Below are 18,384 nucleotides of genomic sequence, written 5' to 3'. Positions count from 1 at the left end.
AACGAGTCCTGCCTATAGGTCACATCCTCATCGAGTCCTGCCTATAGGTCAAATCCTTATCAAGTCCTGCCTATAGGTCACATCCTTATCAAGTCCTGTCTATAGGTCACATTCTTATCGAGACCTGCCTATAGGTCACATCTTTATCGAGACCTGCCTATAGGTCACATCCTTAATGAGTCCTGTCTATAAGTCTCATCCTTATTGAGTCCTGTCTATAGGTCACATCCTTATTGAGTCCTGTCTATAGGTCACATCATTATGAAAGTTGATAACAATCGAAGAATAAACAAAGACATAGCCTCCATAAAACTTTTTATTTGCAATAATATTACATCATTTTCTTTTTTCAAAATAATAAAAAAACAGTGTATACATAAATAAGAGTTTCAGAGAAACAATAATTCTGAGCTGACGATGTTCATTTACAACTACTGTGATATTTCAAAATGTTCAAAATCTTACTAATTTTGTATGTATGATCAATTTCATCAAACCTTTAATCAATAAATTGGTCAATCTTGTCTCATTTTGAAAAAAATTTGTGAAAAATGTCTTTTTCTTCCCAAACCATTTTTCCTTTTTTCTCTTTGCCACAAACAATTACGAAATATTCTACTGCATCTTAGTTCTGTAGAATCTGTAGCAGCAAAACAGGTTTATCATATTCCTTATTTTCTAATCAGTCATATGCCTTCCCGAAAAGCCAGAGCACTTTTAACACAGTTTTAAGCATACCAGGGTATCTCGAAGTTCTTGATGGGTAAAAGGTCCAGCATATCACAATGACAAAGCACCCATTGTAATTTTGTTGGTCAGCATATCACAACGATACAGAATCCACTGTAATTTGTAGGTCTAAGCTTTGTTGTTATACTGTGCAAGCATCTTCTTGATTTCTCCTATAGCCAAGCCTGGGTTGAGACCCTGTCAAATCATAAAAGAGCAAATTGTTTCTCAGATATATCAAATAGCAATTAATTAACATATGAAATTATCCAACACTATGTGAAACGTGTTGAATGCCATCCTGAGCAATAAGGGTTAAGTGTCTTGCAAAAGGACAGAGCCATAACATCACAGATTGGCATGTTTCCCAGCTTCCTGAGCAACACAAACCACTACAGGTTGGGAGTGTTGAATCTCATACCTCTGATTTTTACCCGAGGTTATGTACACTTTAACCAACTGAGCTATTGTGGCCCCTGCAATATGTTAAGCTCTACTATTACAAAAGATAATAACTTGCATGCCAAATTTTCTGTGAAAGAAAGAAAGACTATTCAAATCTAGTGCACCAGCCCCCTATACTTGTATAGGGCAAGACTGGTAGAGAATAATTTGTATAGTCAGCAGCTATCCTGATCTTGTGTATGGATGAAGAAAACTTTGTGAGAAGTAGATGTTTTAATTTCAATATTGCTTTGAACTGAATGGCTTGCAAAAACAAGGGTCTACTAAGTTGATTTTTTCCCCAATAAATTCTGGAATTTCATTAGCTTGTAAACATCTTCAGAGCACATTAGATAAGAACCTTGTGTTAGTATGGATTTACCTTTGGACATGTCTTTGTACAATTCATTATAGTGTGACACCTATACACAGAGAAAGAGTCCTCCATCATCTGTAAACGCTCCTGTCGATACTCATCACGCGAGTCTATCATCCACCTAAAACACATCAATACATAAAACTGTCAAACAGATGAATTTAAAATCAAGCTTTTGGAAACCTTTTAAATCTTTTATAATAGTCATGTAATAATTCAGTAATTCTTCATACCTGACCCTTTGGTAAAATGTTCCATCCCAACAGAACCAAGAAATCAGGGACTTACATTTACATATACTCCTCAATTCCCCTACATTTTTAATTTTCTTCTGATATAAATCTATGGTCAAAAAACAAATACGGGTCGGTTGAGACATAAGAGGTAAAACCACTTACCTGTATGCCTGCATCAATACAGCTGGTCCGAGGTACTTATCAGAGTTCCACCAGTAGCTGGGGCAAGAGGTACTGCAGCAAGCACAGAGTATACACTCATACAGACCGTCCTAAGAAAGATCAAATCATAAAGATTTCAAATACTATACACATTTTACAAATATGACTCCAAATTTTCATATTCCTATTGATATCTCAACATTTTCATCAAAATGACAACATGGCCAAGATCATCTTGTCCTCTGATTAATCTTTAAAGTTGCCATTAATTATAAAAGGACCAAAGGGAAAGTTGTGAACACATATTTTAACAAGTATATAATAAAATGTCAAAATCAATGGTAAGAATGTTAAAGGAGAATCTTTAACAGTCAACCATCCCATGCTGGTCATACACGTTCTATAATGTCCAGAAATAACAATAATAATAATATAGCAATGAGCAGCCACTGTGACAGATCAATGATACAAATGATGATACAATCAATCATGTCTTTTAAAGCCACCTTTATACAAAAGCCACCTGTCTGTAAAGGCCACTTTCAGTTCCCTCTGTAATGCAATTCATGGTGACTAAATCTGTATATAAAGGGCCACTTCCTTGAGAGGTCTTCACAGACAGGTTTGACTGCAGTTTATAGATATTGATAACATTGAATGTTATGAAAGTCTGAATTCTCACCAACTTAGCTCTGTCTTTAACTGACTGTAGATTCTGTTCCTTTCCGATTTGACTCTCGTCTTTCTCTACACTTTTCTGTTTCAAATAGGGCTCTATGGCACGGTACTGGGCATAAAAGTTGCTCATGTCCTGAAATAACAGCAATCAGACTGTAAAATTATTTTGTTCGAAAATAAACAAAATGACTTGCCAAAAATATTTTCATGCTTAATAAGTATGTATAGTATGATGAAAATCACTAAAAATGAAGTCATAAGAACACTGACAAACTTTCATTTCAACAATACAACAACTGACAGATTGAGAGGAAAGATAACATAAGAAACATGTACAATATTAAATCCATGTGTACTTGCCCAGACTGAAACAATTGTGAATTATTAGCACCATGAAATCCAACAACATTACAGAATGCATTACTTGGTGTATAAATCAAGAATATTTTACATTTTTTCTCACCAACTCTGACCTATTACATGTATTTCTTTTTTAAGCACAAAGGGGAATTTAATATTGTATGTGAGGGGAAGAAATACCAGAGAGAATTTCATCAGCCTAAAAAAGTCAGCAATATATATTTTGACATCTAAAATGTACCAAAAATAATATATTGATCACAAATGTATGACCTACAAGGTAAACATGAACTTCAAATACAACAGGTTTTTTTAACACACTTTTTGCTTACGAAGAACATGAAACTAGATGTAGCACAATGTGTGATTTGAAACAATACTCACACAACTTGCACACTTTAAAAAAATTTAAGTTTCTACTTTGAAAATTTTTACAAGAGTACTTTCATCATGGAAATAACTTAAAGTGATAACTCACCGGTACTAAATCCTTCACAACATACATATGTGGCAGAGGATACACCTTCAGGGCCTTGCTGGTATTGGCATCAATTTTACTACAAAATGAAATCATGTACAATCATTTTCATTGATAAAAATTTTCAAATCTACATTATATTAAAGACTAACTTTCTCGTTCATTTAGGCTTGCTCTTCGTACACTTGACTCTGGAGCTTTTTCAAAGTTGTGGTAAAAAAAAATCAGGTTTACAGTTACACTTTAATTAGAAAGACAGTTTTAAATCCTGATAAGTCAATGTCTTCTTTTCTTGATCTATTTGTCAATTTATTTATTCATTCATTTAATTTGATTACTTTATTCAACAATTTTGTGGTAAATTCACTCTGGTCATGTGTGGGAAAAAACCTGAAAATGAAAACCTTTAGTAACTTCAGTAAAAATTCAACAATGTACCTTGTGAACTTAAACTTGTGAATATAAAATAACTGAGATAATCATAACAAAACCTCTATGTTGACAAATGGTTATTCTCTAACTCACCACAAGCAAGCTAGAGTGTTGATTCCTCCGATGTTCATAGAGCACGAACCACAGATTCCTTCTCTGCATGACCTTCTAAAGGTTAACGTCGGATCAATCTCATTCTTTATTTTAATCAGCGCATCAAGTACCATGGGACCACATCTGGAAAGTAAGTAAAAAGCAAGACCATTTCAATTTCAGAATTGTCTTCCTTCAGTAGTTACAACAATAACCAGTTGAAAAAATTGTCAAATCAAGATTCATATGAATATTTTAATATATTTTGTAAGGTGAGCAAAACATTTAAGAAATTGATTAAATTCATTAAAAGTATATTAAGAAAGTGTGCCACCATAGTTACTTAACATTTTCATGTGACAAAAAAAGTAGGATTTAGGACTTTTTTCAACTAGTGTTTGAATCATAGTTTTCCTCTCTCTTACTCGTCCAGCAACAACTCACTAAAACTGAAGCAAGTGACAAGGCAACTACACAAACTCGCTTAGGTACATAGACACAATCAATAGCAAATAAATTATCTAACCAATGCATAAGGTATTTACAAGTTAATATGATGCAAGACATCTGGCTTAGTAGGCAGACATAGCTTGGGCTAGACTCCATATTTACAATGATAAATCTGCATTGAGTCCTGAGTCTTTATACTCAAAGAATTTTCATCAGACTTTAAAGAATTTCCAGAAATATGTAATTTTTACATTGTAGAACCCATGCTTTTTAGCAATAAATCTGAAAAGGACCCTTGAAAATTAAATGTTGATTGATCACTGTTTCTATAAATGTTGGACATTATCATGATCACTTACTTGTTGAGATCAACATCATACTCTTGCAGTGTGGGCTTATCTCCAGCCTTGTCGGGGTCCTGTAACACAAATCGTACAAAAACCAATAAAGAACAGTGAACATTCATAGTAAATATGAATATTTAGTGTAACATATCAATATAAAACCAGGAAACAACATTTTATTCTGATGTCAACTTAACCTTTCATTACACTGTGTTAAGTGTTTGTACCCATCATATATTCATAAATCTTGAAGAAGACACACAAGTAAAAAGTACCATTCCACTGTTTTCATTATCAATGATTGTTTGAAATGAACTTGCATTTAAGTCTGTTTGAACCACAAAAAAAATAACATTTAATGTTTTATATAATAAAATTAATGATGAAATTTATCATTTTTATAATGTTTAGTAAAACTCATAATTCAATCTGATATCAAAAGCAACCTAGCTCTGGTTAATGTAATGACAACTGTACATACCCATCTGTATATTTTAAATTTCTTGTATCTAGGTTCTTCCTGTGTTGCTGCGGCTGCTGCTGTCTGTGCACATCTTGTCTATTAAAGTACATGTATAGAAAATGAGATCTGGTCATGAGGCAATAACACATTAACACACACTTTAATGCAATCTTACTTAGGTTTTCCTTATTATCAAAATAGCTGTATTTTAAGGGTCGCACTCAATATTCTTAAATACAGTCATTCCAAGATTGGGTTGTTTTATTAAGTTTCAAGAAGGAATTCATGAAAATAACACAATCTAAATGTATTGTCTCTGGCAGTTTCAATAAAGTGCTTACAAATATATACTATTGTAACCATTGTGTGTAAGAAAAGATGCAATCAAATATCAAAACAATATTATATCAAACCCCTGATATTTCAAGGTTGAAAAAAGTCTCAAGATATTTTGGAAGTGTTACTAGATTGTCTATCACATCTCAGGTTATTCCTGTCAAGAATCACTTATAACCATAAGACATGTTTTTAGTTTGAAAGAATTCTTTCAAAAATCTCTAGTTTATCTCTATACAGAATAATATTAGCTAAACTATATTTGAGATGTAAAACAATCTTGAATTAAGCAGTTTCCATGCACAAAACACATGTTAACCCAAGACCATACATAGTAACATCAAAACAAACCGACTTAGGAATAGAACTGGAAGGCAGATATTACCCTGGTGTATATGTGATCATTTATCTGTAACGAATGTTGCAGGATTTTTTTTTTTTTTTTTGCTGGCGATTGTCAGAGCAACATTGGAACGAAATATTTCGATATGTAATTTGGAAGTCTTGGGCACAAGATATAACCACGGACTAAGATAAAGATCTATATAGAAGTTCGTGATATTAACTTACGCAAGTGCCATATATGCGCTTATGCAAGCACTTGCGTAAACGTTTATGCAAGGCTTTTACGCAATTTTCAGTGTTCAGTATCAGTTCTATATAAAACATAAAACTCTTGCTCCAAAAATTACATTACTTCCAGTACGTATACACACGCTTTCAATATAGCTACAACCAAGAGATTGGAGAAAAAACCCTTCTATGTTACCGACAGATGATGACCCCCGTTCGATCGGTTCGAATTCGGTTTCCTTACTCCACAAGGTCAAAAAAACATTAGATTTGATCACATTTGCTACCTGTCATGTGCTTTTGACAAATTTGCTAATTCAAATTAATGCAATTTCTATCAACAGATTATTAAAATATTTTCTGAAATTTACCTGACATAGCTGAACCAGAGCTTTTCTTGCGGGAGCAAGTTTCGTTAGTGCTGCAGTGGCCATATTTCAGTATTTACGTAAGTTGGCACATGCGTGAAATGAATTTCCTGTCACAACAGCCAACTTCCTGTGTTTACTTCGCAGTGGCGGCGGTAGAAACATGACCTGAACAACGTAAACGCATTTATGCAGTAAACCTACGCAGGTATGCATTATGATATTGATCAACGACCGAGATATATAATTTTATGCTCAACAAGCATCCTTACTGGGAGGATCTGGTACTGCATTCGCGTAATTTACATTGTTGAGTCTCTAAATCCTTATTTCAAGTTTGAACTTGTAATCGTGTAATGAAATGTCATTTTTCTTACGTTTCTTTACAATAACATACAACGTTGTATTTATGACTAAAAGACAAGTTATTTTGTTCGCATTTACTTCAAATTATTGCTTAAGACATATGAGAGATCTGTGCATATATCTGTATTGTATTTTGAAGGCTTGAGCTTCTGATGCCTTCGGGGAAGTGTTTGGTTTTAAAGGATTATCTCCCTTAGAATTTTATTCACATTCATTCGGGCTTTTAAAGGAGAAATCCTGTTCATTTTTTTAGTAAATGTCAAAAATAAAAATGGCACTCCCTAAGTACATGAAAATATGGGAATATGTATAAAAAGAAAGGGTTAGTTACATCTTTTAGGGGTAGAGACCCCTTAGCCTCTCCAGGAGGATCTAGTTTCTATAGCAGCATCCAGTACCATGCATAGGACCACATTTGAAAAAATACAAAAACATACAGCTATGTTGTTTCCCTTGCAGTATTTAAATTCCAATTATACAAGTTGCATACAAGAATATCAAAATTTTTTACCACCTCCCTTTTTGGTAAAGTTAAAATTGTGAAACTTTTTTTGAGCATAATTGCATTATTTGTGATAATAATAAATTTATATATGTTATATGCATTAATCTTTGACATTCAATAATGTTTAACCGAATATTTTATTTTTCGTTTGCACAGAAATCGCTTTGAATTCATAAGAAGGCTTATCAAACTATCATGGCCACTCATTTTGCCTGTCAGCCTACAGAGCCCCTTGCCCACAAGTACCCTCTGGTGCAGAAAGTGGAAAAGTCACATGGGGCAGTTTCAAGCTATGAAGTCTTGAATTTAGGAGATAAAGCACACACCAGATTCCCTCCTCCTGGTTGGGATACATCACAAAGTTCTGAAGAATCAATCCCACTTTGTCAGGCACCCGCACCATGGAAAGGAAAGAAAAAATTGATTGGTCCTGATCCATCTCTCTGTATTTCACCTGATAAGGGTTCAACCTATCAAAAGCAGAGTCATAAACCAATGTATCCCATTCCAAAACAGCATGAACAAGAACATTTGATAGGTCCAGACCCAGACCTGTGTATAACTCCAGAAAAACAGTTAGGGGGTGCTCAGAAGAGTAACTTGAAACATGACAATGAAGATCTTTTAAAAGCCAAAAATCAGCATAGGGTCAGATTTGAGTTGGAAAACAGTCTAAGTGATTCTGATAAGGAAAATTTGAATGACAGTTTAGGAAAAACCAGTGGACCTGGCAAAACGTACAGACCATCAGCTTACAGTGAAAGTGGAAATATTGATGGTGGAATTTCAGAATCATCTAGCAAACCTAAACAATATACCATACGACAGGATGATCTACAAACTGTTTATGTGCCATTAGGAACAAACACAGATAAAGTGCCTCCAACAAATAAAAGTGCTGAAACTAAATATTCTGTCTTACCGACTGTTTTACCCAAAGAAGATAATTCTTCTGGGAAAGATATTGTAATCAAAACTAAGAAATCAGGTAAAAAGAGTTCTAAAAAAGTTTTAAGTGAAAATTCAAAACAAACAGCACCCAGCAGTGGTAAAAATTTTAAGCAGACTGTCAAACCAGAGGTAGAATATAGCACAGCAGTGCCAAAAAGAAAAGTGAGGGTGACAAGAGAGTCGAAGGATGATCTGTTATCTAATGACTATAAGTTTCCATTTTCCGAAGAAGGGGAGACAGCATTAGAGTATGAACATGTGTTTACAAGGCCGGAATATAATAGTACGCTAAGGATGCGGACCGAGTTGGAACATATCAAAGGCAGCGAGGTTGATGTTCAGAAGGCACTTGAACGCAAACTGCAAACATCGAACAAGAAACAGACAGAGATAAGAGAAAAGGTTAGGACATGGATTAATATAGAATTTGGGAAATACTATCCATTGTGGTAAAGGGAATTTATTGACTTCTAAATGGAATTTTTTTTACTTCTTTGAAATACGGAAATTTTTAACAGCCGTTTTGGTCAGAATCCAATGCAAAAGGGGATAACATAAAATGTGATATAAATGAAGATTACATGAACCAAATGTAACAAATTTTGAGGTTAGATTGATATGTCTTTATCAAGGTCTCACAATTTTACAATATATTAAGTGAAATTAAAGCTAATTAGCTCAGTTTTGGATGAAAGTTTTTCTATTTTTGGGAAATATCCTCTTGTTTTCAGTATATTTTTTTTGCTGGGGCATTTGTTTATAAACAGAAAGGGTTTCTGTTCACATATTAATTGAAAGTTCATACCTGTAAAAATTTATTTAGAGTACATGTATGCTTGTTGTAGTTATGACTAACATTACTTAAATTTCAAAGTTGTGAATGATGGAACATTAGAAATTACACAATGTCTTTTACAATACGTAAATTCCTTTCGTTTATAACCATCCAACTTTAAAACATCTGTATATATTGTTTGAAATTAATCGCATTATTGTTTCGCAGATGGGACTTTTAATTAGCTTGAACAAAGTTGACATAAAAAAACAAATGATATTCAGTACTGTTTACTTATATGCATGTAGGTATTATCTGCCAATTGATTTGAACTGGTCATAGCTGAACTTTCCTGAAAAAATTCTACAAAAATTACTGCATTCACGAAACTGTCACAATTTCATATTGTAAATATATATACTTGGCACAATCAGATTTAAGCACACTGTCACTTTTTGACAAATTAAAACAAAAATAAATTTGTACACTGACAATAATTTCTGCAACATACAGGAACACCAATTAACACAATTATATTTTAGCGCAATGATTTCAGTGAAAAGTGCTAAAATAGGATCACCACTAAAATGTTGATGTTGACAGTAATTTAAATGGGATTGATAAACCAATAATGAAATATGTTAATGTATTATTTAAATGAAAACTTTTGGTTTCTAGGCTGCATCACGAGTGAACCAAGTTGACGAGGAATTTGGAGGTCTCGTATCACTACACATACCTGTGGACAATTTATGCTCTCAGATAGAAAAGGAAAAGACAGAAAGAGTGAAACCAAGTCAAGTATACAAGCCACAGGTAAGTACTGAGCTACCATAATAGGTATAGATATCCAGGCATTTACAGAAAAGTTCCAAACATTCCAAGTTTGTCTACTTCTGTATTTTGTTTGTTTGATCAAGTTGCTGTAGATTGCAGTTACAGTACTAGTGAAAATTGAGTAAATGGTAAGTATTTTTGAGTGTGTCAGTTTAGACATTTTTCTCTTTCTTATTATTTTCAATCATCAGGGTTGTTTGTTTGTTTTCTTAGATATAGATTTAGATTTTTTTTTTAAAAAAAAAAGACAATATTGATAACCACCTAGAATTTTTTTTTTATAATTCTTAAGTTCAGGGTTTATACATGGCAGTTCAATGTCAACTTCACCATTTGTAGAAAATCTGCATGGTAATTTTACTGTCATCTTATTGAAAGATTTATATCATTTGTGATACATATTGTACATAAATTTTACTGGCCAGAGGTGCCTGACAAAGTGGGTTTGTAAGTTTGTTTTCTTAGATATAGATTTACATTTTGAAAAAAAGACAGGTATTTATTATTTCACTCGTCAGTCTTCTTTCTAGACCTTAAGTTCAGGGTTTATACATGGCAGTTCAGTGTCAACATTACCATTTGTAAATAAATCTACATAGTAATTTTATTGTCATCTTGGCAGAGGATTCATATCATTTGTGATACATTTCATACATAAATTTTACTGGCCAGAGGTAATTTCTGATACACTATATATTCAGGAAATAGTATATGGCATTAATTTGGTGAGTGTCATGCTCTTTTGCTTGACTTTTGTTCGCAGACAGACAAACTGTTGAAGAAATCAAAATGTGTAATTTTGTTATCACTGTAAAGATATTTCAAATCTACTGCATGTTCTATCATTCATCTTGAATCTTAGGTGAGATAACAACTGTATAGTCATGAGAGAAAATAATTTTATAACTTTTATAATATTGAAAGCAGTTGTCATACTGCTAAAGTATTGATTGTAAAAACTTAGTTTAACAGGTCAGGAATAGAAAACAGATGAAAATTTTGCCTTCAACCGACAGAAAAACTTCTATTATATTAAATATATTTTGATATAGATATGAATATAAAGTTGTTTTCTTTGCGATACATTTTTTTCATTAAAGAACTGAAGAACTCTCTCAGTTGATAAAAGTATCATGGTTTGTTTTAGGTATTCAAGGACAGGAAGGAACCAGATCTGATGGAACTATTTACCCCTGACCTTCAAAAACAGTACCCAGAGTTATCTGTCCCTGGATTGGCCGTGCCAACAGAATCTCTATCCACAGCCTCACAGCACAGTGCGTTTGACCTTTATAGACACAACAGGGTTTGGGAAGGAACAAGTAACTTTAGGGGAGGCAACAAATAGTTGTATTTAGATTTATTGCATTAACATTCCTTGAGATAGTCAAAATGTCAGCCTCTCATCTTATATAATAAAATAGATAGATATTTATTTAATAAATTGTATGTATAAAATAATTTGTAGAAATAATTATGGAATATTTATGTATCCATACTTGTGGATGTGTTGAAAGATATTAAAATTATATTGATACAAATGATTTGTTTGCAGTTTTTTTTTATCATTTCATTTGAAAAAGTAAACATACCCATAGCATAATATATCATCCTAGTCAACATACCCATAGCATAATATGTCATCCTAGTCAACATACCCATAGCATAATATATCATCCTAGTCAACATACCCATAGCATAATATATCATCCTAGTCAACATACCCATAGCATAATATATCATCCTAGTCAACAGCCGCTGTATAGTTACAATTTAGAATTAATAATGTTGTCTTGGGTAGACCATAACCAGTATATAACCAATTTTGAGAAAATGTTCTGAAATATGTCCTTCGATAGTTCCTAGATTTCTAACTCTTTTTCCAAGCGCGTATAAGGACAAGTAGCCAGCATTTAGAGGGTGCCAGCATTATTTGATTACATGTAATATTCATTTTTTTCATATTTAAATCCTGACAAATTGTCAATGAAAACACGCTTTGTGTGGATTTACCACTGTAATAGCTCTAGTGATATTAATTCCTCTCTAGGAGGATCCAAAACAACAATTAGTACCAAGAGTATCATTGTCAATTATAGACAATTTGGTTATGTGTAAATGGCCATCTTCTTCTCCTGTTTGCTTAGGTGAGATTAATTAGAGATTTATATATATATATATATATATATATAGATACACTGTTAGGAAATGGTATTTTATTGGAACTTTAAATTTAATATACACGTAACATTGTGATTTATTATGAGTAAAGTAACTGTGACTGAGTTATGGTTCTTGTATCATAGTTAGACACCATAATTCAACAATGAGGTACGTCTCCTCATTTTCAGTACTTTAGTGTAAAAATCTCTATGTAAAATTGTGTCCTGAAGAAACCCAAGAGAGCAAAACCAATGAGAACATTAAATCTAGGAACGCAGCCTCTTCGCCTGTTGTGATTAACTTCTACGCCTCTAATAGATCCATTGTGTGATTTAGTTCTCCATTGATGTTGTATATCGATGACAGAAAATGTCTGTGTATGATTGAATGTATCAATTGCACTTGAAGCTGCAATTCCAATAAAAGTCACAAATGGTTTCACAATTTCCATGAAGATGATGTCACCTGACAATTTACAACACATGCTTTCAAGAGATGCAGGGTGATGGAAACTATGTGGAATTTATGCGTTCACAATTTTTAACTCATTGGGATAAATTTTATTTCCTCTTATGATATGAAATCAGAGATGAAGTGGTCAATGCTCGTCTTTTATAGCAGATATTGTCATTGAAGCAGAGGACGCCTACCATAACTTCCTACAACAAAACCAACAGGGACAGCTGTTTACCAACCTGTATGATAGGTGTGATGATTCAATTTCCCTATTGTGAATTTTCCACCTCTGAATAGTAGTGTCCCTGCTTTCCCAACCCATGGTGTTGACATTTTATGGATAATTTGATATCCAAGGGTTTATTCCCAAGATTACTGCCTGATACGGGGAAGTTTTATTATCATAATAATGATCACCTTTTGGAATATTCTATTTCCTTGAGTTATATGAAGTTGGACATGTTTGATGTTTGTAAATATGCTTGGCAGGTTCTGTTGTTGTTAACCTTGTTCTCTTTTAGGAACATGACATTACTTACTTTGATTGACAAGATTTACATGGCAGGTGTCTTTGGTGAAGCAGAAGACTAGGTCAATTAAACTTGCATTTTTTAAAAAATATTCATGTAAATAATTAAATTGTTCCTATTTTGCCCTTGTTTGATTGAATTTGAGTTTGAATTAGATTTCTGTTGATGTGTCAGTATTTTCTTTGATGTTTGATGTCTGTTTCTCCTTGTTGTCATTGTTGTAAATCACTCTTGTTCATATTTGTTCTCATGTGTTCAATTTTAAGTTAAAATTTTCAGCTGTTTTGGTACAGTTTCAGTTTGAGTGGTAAACACTGATGAAGCAGAATTAAAGACAAAAAAAATTCATCTAGTTGACAAATGATTAGCCATTTTATTCTTAATTGTACAAGTATCACAGATCGCTGTAATGAAATTAAATAATGTTGAGGTGACAGTATGACTAGAAATGAAACATTTATAGGCAGAAAAAATATAGCACATATATTTACTCTTTGACATAAAAAACGTGACAATTTATGATTGATAAATCTGGTAGATAACTCACAACAATTTGACACAATTTATCTATCTATTTACTTGTTTTACGTCCAGTATTACGACCTTTTGCCTTTCAGGTAAGACGTAAGGTCACACAATCTTAACCACATGGTATATATATGTATCATATGATGCTTAAATACAGATGTATACAGACACTGAGTATGTATGTGCAAAGTCTCCAAAATACTTCCAAAGATGTTGTGTATTGGATAAATCTGTTCCTGAATATCCCACTGACTTTCATTATGCAATGAGAAGAAAGCAATATCGTGTATTTTATTTTCTATAGTTAAAATCTGCTTATAAAGGTAAAATTTATCACTTTAGATGAATTGTGGAATACACTCCATTTAGTGGAGTATATTGCTATCATACATCTGCTCACATTAGAAGCAAACTTGAGAGCGCATACTGATTTTCTTATTAAAAAAGGAGAGGAGGGGGGGGCAATGGGGGGGCAATGGGGGGATGGCATGAGGGGAGCACATAGTCATACACACAAAAAACACCTGGAATTAGTTCACTATTATTTATCTATCATTTGATGAAGAATTTACATCATACTTCTCAATTTAGAGAGTATGTTTCCTAATGTTGATGAATGAAAAAAATATTGAAATGTGACAATTGAAAAATACTTCCCATCATCGGCAATTTTTTTAAATACATAATTACTAGTTATGTACTTCTTTTCTAAATGGCTTTAAGCACTGTACACTTTGGTACAATCACAGTTGCTTGGATTTTATTTGTTATTTGCAGCAGAAACCCTTGAAGCAACAATGTACCAGCTGACTCTCTGGTACAGTAGAATTTTTTTATATATTTCCTAATTTCAAGTGTTATTTAACGATTTAGAACAAAAGATTCAAATCCCAGAACTTCAGTAAAAAGACAAGTTAAGCACTTACTTGTGACCTAATATACAAAAGTATTGACGTGTACTCGGGTTCTGTTTTGTCTACAATGGTAATTTTACTGCTTTATAAAAATGTACAGAATTTATGTATATTACTGTCACATCTTATCCTTAATTTGCACATTTTCTTTATCAGCAAGAAAAGGGGCCCATGGGAAGATCTTTTGAATCAATGTCACGTTATATTGAGTCACTGTTGGAACAGTAACATCAGCTTATGACCTAATGTAGTAAAGAGTTACTATAGTGTTTTGATGCTTACGTCCTTAGTAACCCTCGGTGGTGTGTGTTTCTCAGAAAGTTGAGAAAGGGACCTGTCACTGTTGATGTAGTTGTATCCTTGCAGCCAAGACACTTTACCATAATTGATTTGGATGATATGCAATGGGCCTCCTGTATGTTGTTCTGTGAGGTAATTACCACCTGTTACTACAAGGATACCCTACCTAAAATGACCCTGGCTGTTCAAGGGCTGATTAACCCAGATAACACACACTGTATGAAATCCTGCATGAATTCTAATGTAATGTGAAATCTATGAAACCAGTTCAATAGTTCAAAAGGTCAAGGGTGAGTTTAGGCAATATTAAATTTTTTAAGTTCCCTAATATAATGCAGTGTAACAGTCTTTCTAATTAGTATCACATATCTTCTACACATAAAATTGAAAACTAGCAAAATTCCTAGAAAGTGATTTTCATTTAAATCTTAGTTATGGTATATCAAAACGAAATGCATTTTCAATTTACAAGAACTAGTTAAAATGTTTCAAAATTGAAAACAATTCTTTGACGTATACTTAAACTAGAATGCATAGCTATTTATAACAAAACATAGTATAATATTGATAAATAATTGACTTCTGCCTTTTATAAACATGATAATAATTAATATTCAAATACCATAATATAAACTTTTATCACTTATAATAAAACGTTAAAAACATTTTTTTAAAAAGTCACAGGAATTGGTCTTAATTTATTTCTCTGTTGGTTGACTGCATTTACAGGTGGTAACAATATGTTTCTGAGGTGACTTAACAAAAGTGGCAAGAATTTTAAAAAAGCAAAAATAATTCTTATATATGTTCAAAAATTCATTTTCTTCTAAGATATTATATTCAAAGTTGAAAATTGACCGTGATAACATCGAAATTCAAAACTTCATTTTAACTGAATATCTGATGGCCTGGGTGCAGTCCCTTGTTAGGCAACTTTTTTTTTGCTAATGTCTATAGCAGCCAACCAGTAGGAAAATAAATTACAACAAGAAACTGCTATCAAATAAGTTTCATCGTATAAGTAAATATTTAAATTTCGTTTACCTTGATTTATTCAAAATAAATAAATTAATATTGAGATACCTTGTGTTTGATAAAATCACAAACATTCAAATAAAACAATCACTGGTTACTATAGGTAACAATATTATAACAATTAAAAAGTGTTGCCCTCCCTTCAAAAGGAAAATCCTTTCAAACACTGATGTAGCAATTTTCCTTCACATAAATACATATATAAACAAAATGATGTAAACAATTGTTTACGTTTTTGTCAAATCTATATTATATCACAGACTATTTTGTGATTGATTCAATATCAAGGAAAATCCTTTAAAGATAAAAAAAAACTAAAATCATTTATGTCTACCATATAGATCCTAGCTGCTTTCATATTTATCATGTTTTTGGAAAACATCAATTTGCCATACATTTTTCATAAAAAATTACATATATATGAATATTCATAACATTGTGTTAATACATAAGTAGCTGTTAATTTACTAGACTAGTACAGCCTCGGTCCATAAAAATATTTCAGTGACATATTTAGAGTATATTGTGATTCCCTTCACAGGTTTCAAACTTTATTTTTTACAACAACTGGTGATAGTTTTGGAAAATGAAAGTTTGTGGATTACATTGATTTTCAGCTTGTCCATGTTTTACACCCAAGGAAAAAATCTTAAATAAAGGTCTGTTAAATGTTTAATTGATAATATGCCTTCTCTAAATACATAAATAATTTCTAAACTTTTCTAAATTGCAGTTATATTTTCCCAGCAGACAACCTATCAATAGAAAAAAAGAAAAAAAAATCATGACTTCAACTGGATTCCATAAGTGATTAACCAGAAGTATATTTTGATATAAACATAAGTTACAAGTTGCCTAACTTTGAAAGTTAGAAATTACAGTAAAACCTGTCTTTAGAAACTACTAAAAGAAACAGAGAAAAGTGGTCTTGATGCCGTAAGTGGCCTTTATATAGAGATTCAATTACTATGAAATACACTTCACAGGGTACCAAGAAAGTGGTCTTTAAAGACAGGTAGTCTTTGTATAAAGGTGGTCTTTATAGACAGGTTGGCTTTGTATAAAGGTGGTCTTTAAGGGAGGTTTGACTATGATACTGTTTTATCATCAATTTCAGACTTAATGTTCTCACATGTGTTGAATGTCTGACTTAACAAAGTAACATGACTGATAACCACAAATCCAATCAGAAGTAAAACTGAGTTTTAACTGTGTCATTTAACATCCCATCAGCATCTATGGTAATCTAAAGTCATTCCAGTTAGAAGCATTATAAACACATACCACATGATCTGCATACTGATGAAACAATAGTTTCACAATAGATTTACCAAAATTTCGTGCCAGCACATAAAATTTTTCATAAAAGTAAAAAACTAAACTTCAGTTTTTTTCTCGTTTCTGATTTCAGTATACATTTTTTTTGTGTATTTGTTGTGTTCTCAAAACAGTGATAAATAGAATACTCAAAAATAACTTTTATAGTAATTTTAACTGAACTGAATTTCCTAAAGAAAATCTTATTGATATACAGACTATGAAACTTGATTATACATCACTGTCTGGAAAAAATTATACCTGTACATCGACCCCATTGATACTTCAGATTCAAATTGTAACCAAAACATATATATATATAAATATATCATTGAATTTAAAACACATAAAATAAAATCTTAGAAATTGTAAAAATACTAAAATATATATATAAAAGACTTTATATGATAAATAAAACACAGTTTCAAAAATACCATTCATGTAATCCAGTTAACACAGTAAACAAACAGCCACTGATCTGATTTAAAAAAATAACAGACATATTTCTGAATCAAGCCTCCTCTAATTTGGCAAACATAGATTACATAAAATAATTCCTATTCCTTAAAAAAAGTTAGTCTTTGATAATATGTTTTACCTGAAATTAGTTCATAATCTTAAGGTTAAAAAAAATCCTTCCAAAAGTGTTTAAGATTTGGTAAATTATTTTTGTAACACAAGCCTGCAGGTGTTGGTGACTCAAAGTCACTCAAATTTGAAGACTGAAAATTTTCTGCTGTCTTCAGTACCTTTTCGATGAGGTTTTGCTTTTCAATCACAGAGGATGCCAGCAAACCAATTAAGGTACCAGTATGTTAATTTTGGTATGCAGAAGTTTAAAGAAGTTAAAAATGATTTGGCCGATTTAGAAAATGTTTCAGACTTGAAAACATGATGTCCATAATAAACAAAATATAATTATGAGCATCTTAGGTAGCTTATATCTATGTAGCCACAATTTAAGAATTTATTTAGTCTAATATTAGATACACATACTATGCATTTTTGAGCTGCCATTTTGAATTAATGAGTGAAAAAAAGAAGAAAATTCCGAAGCAAGATATATTACTTTTATAAATGGTTAAGCATTTGAGTTACAGATTATAGGACTGAGTTCCTATTCGTCTATTTTTTTATTTTTTTTTTTTTTTTTAATATTGATTTTATCATTACAATGTACTTCAA

General features: G+C 32.1%; 2 protein-coding genes across 2 annotated transcripts; one reads left to right on the top strand and one right to left on the bottom strand.

Annotated features, from left to right (window-relative positions):
• Positions 1 to 298: 298 nt before the first annotated feature.
• Positions 299 to 6,613, bottom strand: LOC132551295 (succinate dehydrogenase [ubiquinone] iron-sulfur subunit, mitochondrial-like). The gene is made up of 9 exons (XM_060215422.1): positions 6,526 to 6,613; positions 5,264 to 5,341; positions 4,798 to 4,856; positions 3,989 to 4,132; positions 3,464 to 3,542; positions 2,630 to 2,758; positions 1,948 to 2,057; positions 1,556 to 1,670; positions 299 to 927 (listed from the first exon to the last, which is right to left on the bottom strand). The coding sequence occupies exons 1-9, from the start codon at positions 6,586 to 6,588 to the stop codon at positions 859 to 861; spliced, it is 846 nt and encodes a 281-aa protein (XP_060071405.1). The 5' UTR covers positions 6,589 to 6,613; the 3' UTR covers positions 299 to 858.
• A 53-nt stretch (positions 6,614 to 6,666) lies between these two features.
• Positions 6,667 to 11,375, top strand: LOC132551305 (uncharacterized). Its single transcript, XM_060215431.1, has 4 exons — positions 6,667 to 6,730; positions 7,550 to 8,746; positions 9,798 to 9,935; positions 11,104 to 11,375. The coding sequence occupies exons 2-4, from the start codon at positions 7,589 to 7,591 to the stop codon at positions 11,302 to 11,304; spliced, it is 1,497 nt and encodes a 498-aa protein (XP_060071414.1). The 5' UTR covers positions 6,667 to 6,730; positions 7,550 to 7,588; the 3' UTR covers positions 11,305 to 11,375.
• Positions 11,376 to 18,384: the final 7,009 nt, after the last annotated feature.

Source organism: Ylistrum balloti, unplaced genomic scaffold (assembly GCF_031769215.1).
Source record: "Ylistrum balloti isolate Yb309-2 unplaced genomic scaffold, AGI_CSIRO_Ybal_v1 Utg370192, whole genome shotgun sequence".
Classification (NCBI taxonomy): domain Eukaryota; kingdom Metazoa; phylum Mollusca; class Bivalvia; order Pectinida; family Pectinidae; genus Ylistrum; species Ylistrum balloti.
Note: the sequence above shows the minus strand (reverse complement) of the source record. Positions and strands in the feature narration are given on the sequence as shown.

What these genes read in the sequence shown, in the direction of transcription:
- LOC132551305 (XM_060215431.1), top strand. Translation starts at nt 7,589, where the DNA reads ATGGCCACTCATTTTGCCTGTCAGCCTACAGAGCCCCTTGCCCACAAG. An exon ending in AGACAGAGATAAGAGAAAAG is followed by an intron (nt 8,747 to 9,797) that starts GTTAGGACATGG and finishes TTTGGTTTCTAG; the next exon opens with GCTGCATCACGAGTGAACCA. An exon ending in GTCAAGTATACAAGCCACAG is followed by an intron (nt 9,936 to 11,103) that starts GTAAGTACTGAG and finishes GGTTTGTTTTAG; the next exon opens with GTATTCAAGGACAGGAAGGA.
- LOC132551295 (XM_060215422.1), bottom strand. Translation starts at nt 6,588, where the DNA reads ATGGCCACTGCAGCACTAACGAAACTTGCTCCCGCAAGAAAAGCTCTG. An exon ending in CTCTGGTTCAGCTATGTCAG is followed by an intron (nt 5,342 to 6,525) that starts GTAAATTTCAGA and finishes GTACTTTAATAG; the next exon opens with ACAAGATGTGCACAGACAGC. An exon ending in GTATTGATGCAGGCATACAG is followed by an intron (nt 1,671 to 1,947) that starts GTAAGTGGTTTT and finishes GATGTGTTTTAG; the next exon opens with GTGGATGATAGACTCGCGTG.